This window comes from Sinocyclocheilus rhinocerous, unplaced genomic scaffold (assembly GCF_001515625.1).
Source record: "Sinocyclocheilus rhinocerous isolate Xijiao unplaced genomic scaffold, SAMN03320098_v1.1 scaffold1600, whole genome shotgun sequence".
Classification (NCBI taxonomy): domain Eukaryota; kingdom Metazoa; phylum Chordata; class Actinopteri; order Cypriniformes; family Cyprinidae; genus Sinocyclocheilus; species Sinocyclocheilus rhinocerous.
The window spans coordinates 688796-704595 of record NW_015665129.1 but is presented as its reverse complement, the minus strand read 5'-3'; the positions used below and the strand labels follow the sequence as shown (position 1 = coordinate 704595).

The window sequence follows — 15800 nt, the reverse complement described above, 5'->3', positions numbered from 1 at the left end:
TTGATCTGCTAGTCGCGGGTCTATCATGCCAAGAACTCTGCTCATGTGTTTGCATAATGATGCATTTAAAAGTTAATGACCAACGTATCATTATAAAAGTTCACAGTGTTGCTACAGATGAAATATAACGTGGATAACATTAAATTAATATTTTTCATCAAGTTAAACATTGATTATTTATCACTCAAATCCCTTTCTCTGCCTGTCCGTTTGTCGCGTATATCCGCCATGTTTGTAGTTTTTTAACACTTTATGCGTCTTTGTAGTTCTAATCGAATCCTCGTCCACCCCGCAATGTGTTGTGGGCACTGATCTATATATAATGATATTCTCTATTATAGATCAGTGGTTGTGGGCAATATTAGCCGTTAGAGTGTGCATCGATCTGCACTTCGAATTCTAACCGGAAGTAGTAGACCATCCGGGAATCTTTGGCATACTTTTTTAAGCATACTATGATTTGGGACATACTATTTAGGACGGATAGTATGCGAATTGGGACGCAGCATCTCTCTCTCGCGCGGGCCTGTTTAGGCATGTTTTGTGCCATTGATCGTAGTCATCATCCTCAATAAAAAAACATTTATTCATGCTGCTAGGGTGTCCGCGGTGAATCCAGTGGAGAGAAATCCCCCACAACTAACTGCAAACTGGCATTCAGATCTGCCTCCATTTTGTTGGCAACGCCAGAACTTCCAACGATCCAATCAATTCCCGAAGGATGAAATCAAGTCCCGCCCTCTCATTTCAGATGCCGTTTCACTCGGATATACGTCACAGCTTTTTTATACAGTCTATGGTCACAGCAGAGAAGAAAAGACAATGGCAACTTCAGTTTCATGCCGACTTTAAAAGTGGTGCTGGAGACACTGCCGTGGTCTCCGAGAAATATGGAAATACGTAAGTATAATAATTTTCACCAACAAAGTTGTTCAATTAATTTGAAAACTTTTATGTCTGACACAAGACCAGATTTGAAAACAGCTGCTATAGTCATTCATTTAGTGGCGCGCGTGGGCAAAAAGAAATTGTTCTCTCCAGTCATGTGTCTTTTATTTTATTTAACGCTAAAAAGTAATATGTTGCTGGTAAATGAAGCGTTGACCATTAAAGGGCTTTGCAGAAATAACGAGTCATAGCTCCAATTATGTTAAAATGCCAGTGGTACTGATAACAGCGCTATTAGAGAGCATCTCAAGATTTATTTGTTAGTATCAGGCTTTTGTCTGTTGTCTGTCTCCATTTCATTAGAGATGTCGGTCTCTTTGTGAGACACATGGCTGAAGGGAAGACAGGTCTCAGGTCATCAACATGCTGAAAACACTAATGCTCTTTGTCAACATGCCGTAAGCCAGCCTGACTTTTAAAACACAATACAAAAAGTCACTCCAATGAAAAGCATGAGCCCGAAATAGAGAAACCAGGGAACATTTTCACAAATGTCATCTGAAATCTGGGGCATCAGAAGTCTAGAAGAAATCCAGCCCTCAGACACATCTCATTACACCTAATAGGCTACATATTTTTAAATAAGTGTGCAGTGTACAGTTTTGACATTCATCTGTGTTTCAACAAAACATAAGTAACAACACCTTTAGCAGTGTATTCAGAGCTGATCGAAATAATCTCCCCGAATGGTAGAAACAGAATAAATAGAAAAAAATCTACATATTCACAATCAGAAATACATGAATGAGGGTTTTTTGTAAATATCTAATTTGCGTGTTCATTTCATATATATATATTAGCCAAACAACAGAATTAATTTGCAAGTGCAGCGAGCATTTAAATGTGTTTTGCTTCTCAGAAAATTTGACAGACTTGCCATAACACATTCACTTTACTCTGAGGAAAAGCGGAATAACCTCATGCATCATAATAAGCCGACTCACTTAATCATTGGATTGGTGTTCTGTGCTGTGAGAATAAATGAAATTATGCCAGGCTAACCTAAAATAAAATGAACTAAGCTGATAAAACTGTCAACAGCTGGCACTTTTCATGAATATAATACACTTTGGTGTCCTTAGAGTTTGACGCCCAAGAAATAAAATAATTTGATTTTTTTTACAGCATGGTGGAAGTAATCTCTTTTCTCAGTTTTACACAAATTGTTTTATTATTATTATTATTATTGTTTTTGGGATAAATCGTCTACTCATTTATTTTTATGGATGTATTTATTTAATATATATTGTTTGAGTTTGTTGACTGCTAGAAAAGAACAAATCACACAAATCAGGGCTTTAATGACCAAAATGTTATTTTAATTTTTATTGATAATTTTATTTATACCAAATGTTTTTAATTCCTAAAGTCTGCTTGATCTCCAGTCTGACACTTAGAATTTCTCAAATATAATAACATTGGCACAATAATGATAAACAGAAAAAGTTCAGCAAAAGAATATCAAGTGAAATGAACAGAACATGATGTAATAAAACATTTTTTGAGCGATTTAGTGACTTGGTGCATGTCTTTAGCTTAATACTTGAATAAATTCTCTGATTTGGTCTTTAATGGCATTTCCAATAAAGTTGTTCTACTCTCTCAATTGCATACCCGAGCACACATACATACTGTACTTTCCCTCTTTTTCTTTCTCATTAAGCTGTCTTGGCTCTTGGTGTAAAGGGAGGGACACCCTGTCTGGGGCACATCAAAGGCTTTTGCAGTAGCGACAGGGGCTGATGAAATGCTCCATGCCTAATTTAAACCTCCAGCAGCACCACCAGAACTTGTCTCAAACATCCCAGTAAAAGTCACTGTATGGATGGCCTACTTCAGGAAGCAGGCTCAAATCACATGAGGCTTTGATTCTGACAAGACCAATACTCTGTCTTAGAGAGGGAAGAACTGTATTTTGCTTAGGGTGATGATGATATCCTGTGCTGCAGATGCTGATCAGAGACAAGTAATTATGCAATTTGAGATCAAACTGAGAAGGGAAGTGTTCAGAAGAGTATCAAAATCAAACACATTTCCAGCTGCATTTAGCCCTAGATTTGCTATATCTCACAAACGCAAATATAGCTTCTGCAGGCTCAAGCTTTTCAAAGTTTTGCCTTAATAAAGTTCAACACAAGTTATGTTAAAGCAATATCACATGAACAAAAGTGCTGTTCTGAATATTAATGAATTGTTCAGACAACTGATTTGTTCTGAAAGATTCGTTTAAGAATGAAACACCAGTGCATTTTTCTTGGTGATATGCAACCAATCATAAACTTGGTGATACTCAGCACAATTATAGGTGTGATATTCAACTGTTCAGTTTAATAAGAAGTTAATATTGATTATCTTACATTAGCAGTTGTTTAGTCTATTTATGCTTTGCCAAAGAAAATCAGAATCAACAGTTCTGCAACTCCAGTATTGGCAATTATTTCCTGAATGAATTGCTGTTTTTGAATCAGTTGACTGAATGAATGATTCAGTGGTGCTTGCTCAACATTTGTTTGGTTCCTGAATCAGTCTGGTTTTGAATGAATCGGTTGAATGAGCGATTCTAATGACTCAATCATAAAGGCAGTCACTTGTCATCATGCACTTACTCGTGTAACAATGTAAGAGTCACTGAAAATTCCGACCTGAAATGAACATCTTTGCAGACCGACAGGAATGCACACAAACACAGACAAGTGGAGTGATACTAATAGTGTTGGGAAGGTTACTTTTGAAATGTAATAGGTTTCAGATTGTGGTAATACTTTATTTGATGGTGTCCTTGTTACACATGTTACATGTACTTACTATTATAATAACAATCAATTATGCAGAATTACATGCAAGTAACCCTAAGCCAAACCCTAATCCTAACCATATAGTAAGTACATGTAGTTAATTAATATTACTCAGCACTTAAATGTATAAGTACACTGTAACAAGGACACCTTAAAATAAAGTGTAACCCAGATTATTTAAAATGTAATAATTAGTGCAACTAGTTCAATTACTTTATTAATGTAAATGATTACATTTCGATTACTTTTCCAAATTTCTAACGAATGTTTTCAACTGTTAATTAGTTAATCAACTCTCAGACAGGTTGTAGCCTAAAGTTTTCATCAGCAGCAATGTGGATTGATGTAATTGGCAGATGTGGTACGCTGCAAATTCAAACAAGAGAACCAGTCAAAAGCATCAGAATAGCATTGCTTTACTAAATGGTCTTTAAATGGCAGGAGGCATCATGAACATCAAAAACAGGCAAAACAACAGATTAATATTATTCAACATATCCTAGCTTTTTACAGAATATATTCAGATGTAACTCCCTTCGTAATCATTAACATTTTCATAAGTGACTAATTTAATTACACTTTTTTTCTTCTCAGTAACTGTAATGGATTACAGTTGCATTTATTTTTCCCTTGCTAACGGGTATGTACAGTCAGCCTTGGGGAAGATAGTTTGGCAGGGTACTATTCATGGCCACAACTATCCTCTAAGGGCCTATGTGATGAGGGACTGTGACTTGGCCTTTTCAGTTGTATTAGGACTTGAGTTTCTGAGGACATCAGGAATCATCGTTGATTTTAGAAATTCCACATATTCATTGCCTGAAGAATGTGATGTAGTCCACTATTTCACAACTTCTTCACCTTCACCAACAGTCAGTTTGCACCTTGCACTACCTTTAGTGCCAACGGCTTCTACTACTCTAACCACCATAAAGGAGTTAGTGGATCAAGCTGATGCTTCTAAAGCACAGAAACGTCAGTTAGAAGGACTGATGCTTGACTGGCCAACTGTATGCACTGACACTTTAGGACAAACCAACTTAATTCGCCATCGAATCAATACTATCGATGAGATTCCTGTGCGTAAAAAAGCATATCCTGTTTCGGTCAACAGACAGAAGTTCATTGATGAGGAAGAACTCTTTGCTCTACGGTCTGCAAAAACTCACCTAATAACCAACATTCTGACGAAAGAAATGTTCACTCGATGGGGAGCACCAGCATACCTGGTCTCAGACCGCGGCCCCTTAGTTCACTGCCCAGTTACTCAGTGATACCTGCAAGCAATGGGGTGTAGTTCAAAAACTCAGCACCTGTTTCGCAGTGTGCCTGACAAGCACCAAGGATACACTCATCAACTAAAGGGTCCACTTGAGCGATTGATCCGCAAACCTCTTGTTTCCTCAACTCTGGAAGACTTTATATGCTAATGTTTGGACTTGTTGATATGAATGTGTGGCTCACAGTATGTCTTTAATACACATGGCTCACTGAAATGAATCAGTCTCTGTGGTCCCTCAATCTTTATGTAGCATCAAAAAGTTAGGTGTTACAACGTAACACCGCTACATAGAACAAGTTACTATACTGGATACTAACAATAAAAAGTCCCAGTGCTTCTATTGAAACACCACTTGGCCAATCAGATTTGAGGACCGAAACTGTTGTTTGTTACCTGTTTATGTGGATGGACCTACAGGTCAAATGGATAAAAGAGTAAAACAAAATTGTACGCCACCCAGAAAATATCATCCTACTCCTGCAGGATGGGTCAGTGACATTTTAACAAGTTTTTTCCCCCCTCAAGTGTATATGCCTTGCTCTTGTCTGACTCCTTTAACTGGCAGTGTCCAACATGGACTAATTGGATGTACAAGTAAGCTATTAGGTCTGTCCTGCTGCCCTTCTGTAGACCATGAGCAAATGCATCGTTTATTTCTGTTTGTCTTTTGCTTCTCCTACAGACACAAAAGTCAGAGGCTTTCATCGGCTCTGCTGCAAGGTTGGTGGACTCGAGGTCAGGAAGCTCCATCAGTGTAAGAAAACTGCGTAAAGGTGCCGTCATACTTGTGAAATTTCAGCAGGATTTTGCAGACACAAAGTGCCATTGTATATTGTCAGAAGTCTTGCAATGTATAAAGCACAGCTCACACAGAAGTCACTTTCAAACCAAGAAGTTTTCTGTTAGTGAACGCAGCAAGTTCATGCAACCAACATGTTGCAAAATCTGCTTGGGGAACAGTGGTAAATGTGATCAAACGTTGTGTGAGCTCGAGTGAGTCTCCGTTTATAAAAAGTGAGGGATAGCAAGCAAGCTGCTAGTACTGTAAATTTGGTTCTTATTCTTACTCTATACACCAGCCATCTGTCAAATCATAAATGCTCACTACTGCTGCTGTGCAAAGTTGTTCCTCTTCAAGGCACGGCCCAGATAACAAAGTCAGACTTGTCGCTTGTTGACAACTTGTTAGGTACAAAATAATTCACTTGAATCACAAAATAACAGGATTTGATGTCGATAATGGTATTACTATCCAATCTAACATTTTACCATCCATTGATAACTCAAAGGGGCCGATTGAATTACACATTTAGGCCGATAATTCTCTCATTGGCTTTGGTGAGTCAGTCTGTTGTTTCCCTGTGGCGGTTGAGCCAGCGGTTGGCCGTCAATCCAGGATGTTAGGCTGATGTAAGGATGCCTGTGCTGGATCAACTCAGTCTGGAGAGCACTTTTAATGTGGATTTGGCCTCATCTGGAATGCAAAGAGTCCCCCTGATGCATCAAACCATTCATCCTTTATGAGCACAGTGAGCGTGTGCAGAAACCAGAGGTGAATTAAACATCACGGCTATAGGACAGCCTGGCTTTAGTCGTATATTTCCTCACACAGCAGCATGCAAGCCCAATCACTTGCATGCAATCCCGCAGTACGTGGATACAATGGTAAACAGAAGTGTTTGGAATACCTAAATATGTATTACAGGTATTGTCACAAGCTGGTGAATACTAAATGACAGACCTCTGACTTCTCTATCTGAGGTATGATAGAAATAAATTAGACATTGATCCGCTCTTATTTTATTCATATCTCTCTGAATATGAGGCAGTGGTATCAGTGACATGGACAAATCCTTGTGGATAATCTGTTCACACAAAGGAATTGTTTAGGTGAAACTTTAAATAGGCTGTCTCTTCTTTGAACATATACGTTTATCTGAGGAAACAGAAATATCTGATAAAACTGTGATGAATCTGTCACAGACATCAGTTGTGTTTTTTCTCTCTGTGTGTAACTGGTTGAAGGTTTCTTAGACTCATACCCATCTGTGAGGAATGAACTTCTGACAGACTGCGATGAAGAAGGGCTGCTTCTCTAATGTCTGCTAATCTAATCAGACTGTCAGTGGGATCTTAAATTACTACAAACAGTCATTTCAATTTAAACAGAAATAGTATTTAGATTTTGAGTTTAGTCAATTTAATAGAATTATGCTGTGCACATAATCAGTACTATCATAAAAACATAATTTCTAACTTTTTGTAGGCAACTGTAAAATCAATAAGATTAATTCAGTATATTTTCCTGCATTTATTCCACATTACTATAGACAATATATGGCTGTGTTTTAGAGTATTGAACTACTCTGCCACCTGCTGGTTAAACCAAGAGCCTATTCAATTCATTATTAAAACACACAAACGAGAGAATACTAAAATGAGAATACACTGCACACAAGCTTCACTAGTTCTTGTGAACAGTGTGAACGATGTGTCTGATTTGAATGGTGCAAAAGTGAAATCTCTGTGAATCACTGCCCTAAAGGAAACTTTAAATAAGTAGATGGCAGATTAATCAAAGTATTACTCAAGGGCATTTTATCCTATTTATGTTTAATGCCTTGAGCAGCTAATAAAGTCACAGACTGTATGATTCAAAGAGAATATTCCAAAAGAATTTGATGCTAATTTGAAAATACCAACACAAGCTATTACTTTAATAACCTTGAAATGATTGGTCTGTTATGCGTCACAACATGCACAGGATTTTCCATCTCATGCCCATCTGTTTCATTCTGCCAAACATTTCTCATATTAAATAAAAGGTTATTTGGATGTTATTCTAAACAAAAACTGAAATGTTTATTGTTTAGAAGGTCTACAAAATTCTTATCCTTTAAGTAAAACCTAAATAAAATTTATCACAAGCAAAAAGCTGATACGTAAATAAGACAATTTTGACCCAGAAAAACCAGAAACACTTTTAATAGGATTTTTTTTTCATCTGAAAACAAATCTACACAGTAAGGTGCTTTGTGATGCTACATAAGATAACAAATGCATGCAAAACATGTTGAACCTCAGCATCCACATTGTGAAAATAATACCATCAGTTATTACCAATAACACCAACAGTTTTTGGCTCAAAAGAAATGCAGAAAAACAATGTGAAAAAGAGTATAAGTACTCGGCCCAGTGTTAATTATTAGTAGATTTAACCACAATACTGTTAACATCTAAATTACAATGATACATAATTAAACTTTCACATAAACATTACGCATACTTTTAAGTGCTTGCTTAATCACATTTAGATTTGAATGTCTTTATAGCTGCTTCAAGAGGATCACCAGCTGGTTTAGGAAGATCAACCGGAGTAAGGCGAATCTCTTCATGAACTCCCCACAACATCTGGTCACCTTTAAGTTGTTCAGCAGGTATAATGAAGTTCTCAAGGAGCAACTGCTCAATCTGCTCTCGCTGTAATGTGAAGGTCAAGGCAGCGGTCACCGATCGTGTTTCAGGGGGTGTGAGCGCAGCGGTAATACAGGTTTGGTCGTGAATACTGATGCTGTCCATCGAAGAGCACCTCTCTCTAGAATTGGTGCTGCCCATTTGAGGACTCTTCCCCTTGGATGACTTTGTCAGACTTTCGTGCTCACATTCGTACACAGAGCTGTGGTCAGATGATCTTACATCTGTAAGTGTACCAATAGATTCATTGTCATCTGATGGAAGGCTGCTGCCAATTGTGACGACATCTTCTGATGCAACTTGGATGGGTTTCAAACATTTGTTGTGTGGGCCATTCTCTCGAGAGTAGGAGTTGGTGCTCATGTCTAGAAGAATGCAGTCGGAGTCTTGATCTGTTTCAGAATCCCCATCATCGTGACTAAGTCGGCTTATTTTGGACTCTGGAGATTCGAACACCACCCCGCGAGACTCTGGCCGCGAGGTTCTTTGAAGCATGTTTGTAATGCCATTTGTGGAGGTCTGAATATTAGAATTGGTCATCATGTAGTGCTTGACCGATTCTGGAATCACCACCTCTTTGGCCTTTTTTCTGCAGGGGTTTAGAAGAGAAGAAAAATAAGGCAGACAGTTGCCCACAATGGGCACCAGTGAGATGGGACGCAGGGCCGACACAAAGTCCTCCAGCTCCTGGTAGGAAGAATGGTCCGAGTAAGGCACCACATACACATTAGTGTGACAGGAGATCATGGGGCGGCTGGTGGGCAATATAGCGATGGTAGGCTGCACTTTATTCCACGCCTGCAGGTTGGAAGCATTGATCATAGACTGAGAGACCACACGAATGCGGCCCGCACCAGAGTCAGTGGTGAAAACGTCAGGGAGCTCCAGAACACGCAAGGTTTCCAGACGCTCTCTATGCACCTCCACCCATGTTTTAAACTCCATAGCCAGCTCCACCAGCAGGGACTCTTTACCCAGAGAGTAAAGACCTAATAACAGGTAACAGACTCTTAATAATTATTGCAATGGAGATTCATTGAGATTAATTCAGTCACTTTTCGCAGTATGTTTTCTATCAGCACAACTATATGACGTTAATGAGTCAATATGACACATGTATAAGACACATATAAAAAATATATGAAAAATAAGTATTTTAATATATATTACTTATTAAATTAAGTTATATTAATACAGTTATATGATAAGTATATTAATAATTATATAAAGATATTAATAAATAAATATTTGCACTACCGGTCAAAAATTTGGGGTTTATGATTTTTTTCATGTTTTTGAAATGTCTTTTATGTATGGAAGCCCGTTTCCACCACTGAATAAAAATAAATAAAAAAGGTAATTGCGACTTTTTATCTTACAATTCTGACTTTTTTTCTCAGAATTGCCTGATACAAACTTGTAATTCTAACTTTTATCTCAGAATTGTGAGATATAAACTCGCAATTCTGACTTTTTTACCTTGACCTTTTTTATTTTCACATTCATTTTAAAAAAGTGATTCTAACAACATCATTCCTCTATATCGTTATCATTACAGCTGTGGTGTGGACTTCCCAATTCTCATGGAATTAGAACGATTACTAAAACCTACTTATCGTACTTGATGTAGACAGGCCTTTATTGCCTGATCTCATTTAAATTGGTTTCATTTTTTGTAGTCTGAACATAAAACATCCTATTACATGAAATAATCTTAAAATTTTGCAAGTGTGGGAGTCTCACCAATAACCACAGCATATCCAGGATGAGCCCTAATGATCTCTTTAATTTGCTGAGTGGCTCGTTGACGAGAAGGTACGGCTCGAGTGGGGTCACAGTTTGTGTTGTCCAGATACAGCACATCAATGGTAGTGGTATTCCTCAGACATTGCTCTCTGAGCATAGATGGGGTGTAACGGAAATCACCTGAGATAAAACACAATAACAGTATCATTAAAATGTAATCTCAGTATGTGACAGTGAATTTCAATAATGTTCTTTCTTAAGAAAAACTATTAGATTATAGCACATTTCCATAATATAAATTTTCTCCTCCCCACACACACCAGTGTAGAGTCTGGTGCCAAAGTATCCCTCAAAGAGAAACATAACTGCCCCAGGACAGTGATTGGCATCTATTAGAGTAACGGTCAGTCGTTCTTTTCCAAGATCATCCAGCAACAACATATGAGCTTCCCCAATCTCCAATGGACGAATCCATTTCTCTTTGACCTGTGGAACACAACAACAGGGCACAATTTGTAATTCCTTCAAGTTTCAGCCGTTTAACAGACAAAAGTATGCATTTATGAATTCATCTGGATTTTAGGACTCGGGGAGGATTAAACATCAATGGAATTTTGCCCTGTCCAAATACCCACACTTGCGCTCTTGGACACTTGAGAGCACACACGACAGGAAGTAAGTGCGCAAGACTGTCCCAGGTCTTAAAAATGCTAAAGCGCAGCGCCCTTAACGCACACTATCTCGAATACTGCTCCAGAGCGGTATTTGAGGCTTAGTGTATCCCATCATGCACCAGGTTCTGGAAATAAATAATTTGTTACAAATAATTTGGTAGAAAAACAAAGTGTTGCATGTTTTATTGGTGCAAAGATGAGTATATTTATTTTGTACAACATTTTCAACTGCTTTTTATCACTTAATTAGAAGCACCACAAATAAAATTTTGTCATCTGTTATAGGGACTACTGAACAAACATTTAGAAGTTCATTTTAAAATGCAGAGTATTGAAAATAAAAATAAAGCTCTGTAACACTTGCAGTTTTACAACACTGTAGGTGTGTCCCATCAGGTAGTGAGAAGTTCTTCACACACTTGTGGTCTTCATGTTCACTTGAACACTTGGGCCAAATACAGGAAATACATCATAAAAGTCGTCAAGTGCAATGACTGCAAGTGTGGGTACTCATCCATTGTTTTCTAGACCGGAAGTTTTCAAACCTTTATGTGGGACCCCTTCCTATTTTAAAGGGGTCATATGATGCTGCTAAAAAGAAACGATCCACAGCACGAAGTTGATGTATTTCCTCAGCAACCAGCACGGATGAGCTCTAGGCATGACGAAGCGGATATTGTCCTCTTTTGGAAGACCAACCAAAGTAGTTTAGCTTTCACAATGAAACACAGTGTCTCCACGGCATGGCGGCGGCAACAATACTACAGCGAGAATAAAAGTTATGCTTTCTTTCTTTGTGTGAACATTTGGGCGGCGTTATGCAAATCTTCCCACATAGTGACGTAGATATGTGGGGGCGTGTTAGAACGAGCCGTTTTAGGTAGGTGTGGTTGACTCTTAACTTTTATAAAGAATATCTCTTTGGATTTGAGACTTTAGTCTTTGCAACTTTACAGATCTTCTTTATGCACCAAGAGCTTGTAACACTCCAAAGCAAAAGGAAAAATTGAAATCGCATCATATGACCCCTTTAAATATGTATAGACCAATTTATACTAAGTGAGAAAAAGTGTGATATTATAGACATGTTTGTTGTTTTAATTAAATAAACCTTTTATATGGTAACTGTACTTAAGCCAAAGCACATGCTTACTATATTGACTACTGAGTCTATATTTTTTGACCCACTATTATTTAGAATCACATTTATTTGTAAAGCACTGTTCACTATAAATATTATTCCAGTTTATTGATTTTTTTTATACAGTTGACTTTAATATTTTGTGATGTTTTTTGTGTATTTTGGGGTTTTATATTTTTGCATCATCATATATTGTATATAGCTCTTCATAAATGTATCTTTTTTGACTGTTTTTATATTGTGTAAAGCACTTTGTGCGCTGTAGCTTTAAAAGTGCTATATAAATAAAATTTTACTTACTTTAATTTAATTTTGTTATTGTTAACTAAAACTATAAAGAAATATAAATATTGCTTTAAAAGTGCTATATAAATAAAATTTTACTTACTTTAATTTAATTTTGTTATTAACTAAAACTATAAAGAAATATAAATATAAGGTGAGAAAGTTAAACTTAAAAAAGACAAGAAAGGTTCATTTGGCAACTAACTGAAATAAATAGGCTTAAATACTAAAATTACTATATAAAATATTTAAACAAATCCGATTAACGCATATAACAAAATTACTAAAACGTAAACTAAAATTATAACTGATAACAATATAACCTAAATCTAAATATCAATAAATACTGTAATAGCACACAAATAATACTAAAATAACAATAAAAAAATAATTATTTTTCTTTCAAATTTTCCCCAGACAACCTAGCTGCTTGGCCTCACCTTGAGTTTGCGCTGGAGCAGTCTGGCAGTGAGAGGAGAGCAGTATATGGGCCTGTGACTCCAGGTGGATGACAGGCCAGAGGTGTGATCCGCGTGCATGTGAGACAAGAAGAACAGACGGACGTGATGGCACTTGCGGAGCTGCCAGCAGTCTACAGCTATTGGAGTGTCTGGTAGGACTTTTCCGTTCATTTTGAGCTGCGGTGAAGAGTTCAGACGGTATCTACTGCTTATTCCTAAAGGGATTTGTTAACAAGAGCTGTGTTTCAGTTTCACTGGATTTGTTGATGTTTGAAAAGCATCACTTCAGTGGCAGAGCTGTCACTAATGTAAATAAACACAATATTCAGTATGCACTAGCAAGGGGATGTAAAGTAACAATGTAACTGACAGCTTACAAGCAAGCAGCGCTAGCAGTAAACGAACATCTCTTTGTTTTGGCACAGAGTTAGTCAAAAAGGATAAATGCATGCTTGCCAGTCACGGTTCGTTCATCCGAGTGTGTTAGCAGGCCGGTTAGCCGGGCAGGCGATGAAGTGGTGTATTTGTGCAGATGAGGGCCATGCTGAATCCGCGCATTGGGCTTACGAGGGTCGCGGTATGTTAACAAATTCAAAAGATTTCAGCGCGCTTTGAAAGGCATTCCCGAGCTCTGGCATTTGAGGCGCGTTTGTCCGCCAAAAAATACGTTTACTGTCCACGCCTCCATGTCGCGCACGCGCTCTTGTGACGTCACTGGCTTCCGTAATGGGCAGGTTTCGTGTTTTTTGCTTGAGCTCAGCCCAGAAATTGTCATAGAACGACTGCTTCAACATGTCACATTTTTTTTCGACTATTGATCACAGTGGAGGATATTAAGTGCCATTCAAACTTAAAATAAGTTGCTTTTAAATACCGCTTCGGTTCATTTGCTTTATTTATGTTAATGGTGGTCTCTTTTTTCTTTCTTTCTTTCTTTCTTTCTTTCTTCGTGTTTGTACTTTGGTGGACAGTTGTAGAGAGATATAAATTCACATATAATGCAGCTGATATGTTTTTACTTAACCATTTAATCCCACCGGTCACAAGAAGGTTTTCATCAAGCTCTAAAAATCTTACTGACTGACGTTTTAGTGCATTTCCTGCAAATATGGAAAAAAAATAAAGGGTCTCAATTAAATATGTGCAGTTTCACATGGTTAGTGCAAATTATCACATGACCGGAGCAGTTTATTTTTGCACCATGAGAAGATGATGACTGCATCAAAGCTCCAAAACAAAAGGCTAATAAAGTATGTTAACATAAAGATATGACAAAGATTTTTGGTCTACATTATCTTTAAGGTGTCTAGTGTTAATATGTTAAGTGTTAGCTTAACTATTTTCGCTTGAATGAGATATATTTGCGCTATATATTTAGATTTTGTGTATTTTGATTGTGGTCATTATCTTTACTCCAAAATATGTTTTTGATTGAGGCTTATTTTTTAACCTGGCAAAATTGGTCTATTATTTACAGTAGTGGTTCTCAAACCTTGCCTGGAGTACCCCCGGCCCTGCACATTTTGTATGTCTCCCTTATTATTATACACCTGATTCAACTCATCAGCTCATTAGTGGAGACTGCAAGACCTGAAGTGGGTGTGTCAGATATAGGGAGACATACAAAATGTACAGTGCTGGGGGTACTTCATGGAGAGGTTTGAGAACCACTGATTTGCATGCTTTGTTTTATATTCGGCACCCTTTAAGTCCACTAGAGGTCGCTATAACACTGATATAGCGCAGAGTATCCTGATTCCTTTTTAGCACATCACTATAAAGCTTGAGGAATTCTTAAAATAGATATTTAATAGGGAATATCACCTGCATACTGTGACTAGGCATACGAAGAACCGACACCCACATTAAAGATATAGGTTAATACACAATTGGGAAAACTGTAAGTTGGCACAGGGTTAACTGCTGTTTCATTACTGAATGCATCTGAAATTTGATCTCTTGAACCACTCATTGATTACAGATAGATATCTAAAATATATTGCTCAGCAATTAAAGATGCATCTAAAATATATTCATGTTATTTAATATAGATAGGAACCAGATTTGGAAGTCTGTAATAAATTATGTTGCAGTTAAAATCATTTATCATGTGTAATTATTTCCTTTTAATTAATCATTTGTAGAATGATAATTTACCTCTACATACTTACTGACACATACACACATATAACAAGAATAGAACAGACTTTGTTAACATGTTAAAAAAGCAACTGGAAGAGCAAAAAGCATCATACTGTAAATGAATAATGTTTTATATTTTTATATTTTTGTTGCTACCATTTCAGAGCTATAGCTGTTTAACACTGCGTCAACCATTTCCATAATATGTTAATTAATATAAATTTAGTTATGCATTAACAAGATTAATAAAATATTTTATGACATTTAATGTGTATGTCTTTACCTAAGAACATTTGTTTGCACAAAATTGGGTTCATATTTTTTTCCACTTGAGATATTCAACAAAAAATAAAAACTGTGCCAACCAACCCACTACCCACACATGTGGACCCCTGGGACCTGTGTTACTTCTACCAAGAATCTTCACTGCTTTCTTGGCTGCTTTATGCTCATGCATGAGAGGAACAATGACATAATAGAGGCTTATTTGGAGCTAAATGTCTACTTTTCACTCAAGATATTATTTACCACAAGAGTAATTTTTAAATTCGATTTTTTTATTGTATTTCATTAGTATGAGACAAGCAAAAGATGATACCAACAGCTAGAGTAAGGCAAATATGCTGACAGTAAAGATGATGAATGATTATGAATGATGATGAAGTATTTCCATTGATAGTAAAGTGATTATTTCCTGTTTTCGATCACATTGAGAACTGCATGGGGTTCAGGGACAGAAAGCTCACACCACCTCATTCAGGCAATGCAATACCACACATTTATACTGTCTGTCTGTTGCAGTGAAGTAAAAACAAGATGGCAAAATGAATTAGCCCATTGTTCCCATTTACT

General features: G+C 37.1%; 1 protein-coding gene across 2 annotated transcripts; it reads right to left on the bottom strand.

Moving 5' to 3' along the window:
- Window positions 1-8001: 8001 nt before the first annotated feature.
- LOC107731274 (5' exonuclease Apollo-like) lies at window positions 8002-13502 on the bottom strand. 2 transcript variants are annotated; one of them, XM_016542323.1, is made up of 5 exons: window positions 13184-13502; window positions 12786-13021; window positions 10566-10731; window positions 10243-10425; window positions 8002-9488 (listed from the first exon to the last, which is right to left on the bottom strand). In XM_016542323.1, the coding sequence occupies exons 2-5, from the start codon at window positions 12975-12977 to the stop codon at window positions 8326-8328; spliced, it is 1704 nt and encodes a 567-aa protein (XP_016397809.1). In that variant the 5' UTR covers window positions 12978-13021; window positions 13184-13502; the 3' UTR covers window positions 8002-8325. The 2 variants fall into 2 exon arrangements, with proteins under 2 accessions (XP_016397809.1, XP_016397808.1); XM_016542322.1 differs by having other exon boundaries at window positions 13263-13502.
- Window positions 13503-15800: the final 2298 nt, after the last annotated feature.

What these genes read in the sequence shown, in the direction of transcription:
- LOC107731274 (XM_016542323.1), bottom strand. Translation starts at nt 12,977, where the DNA reads ATGAACGGAAAAGTCCTACCAGACACTCCAATAGCTGTAGACTGCTGG. An exon ending in TGCTCCAGCGCAAACTCAAG is followed by an intron (nt 10,732 to 12,785) that starts GTGAGGCCAAGC and finishes TGTGTTCCACAG; the next exon opens with GTCAAAGAGAAATGGATTCG. An exon ending in TGGCACCAGACTCTACACTG is followed by an intron (nt 10,426 to 10,565) that starts GTGTGTGTGGGG and finishes GTTTTATCTCAG; the next exon opens with GTGATTTCCGTTACACCCCA.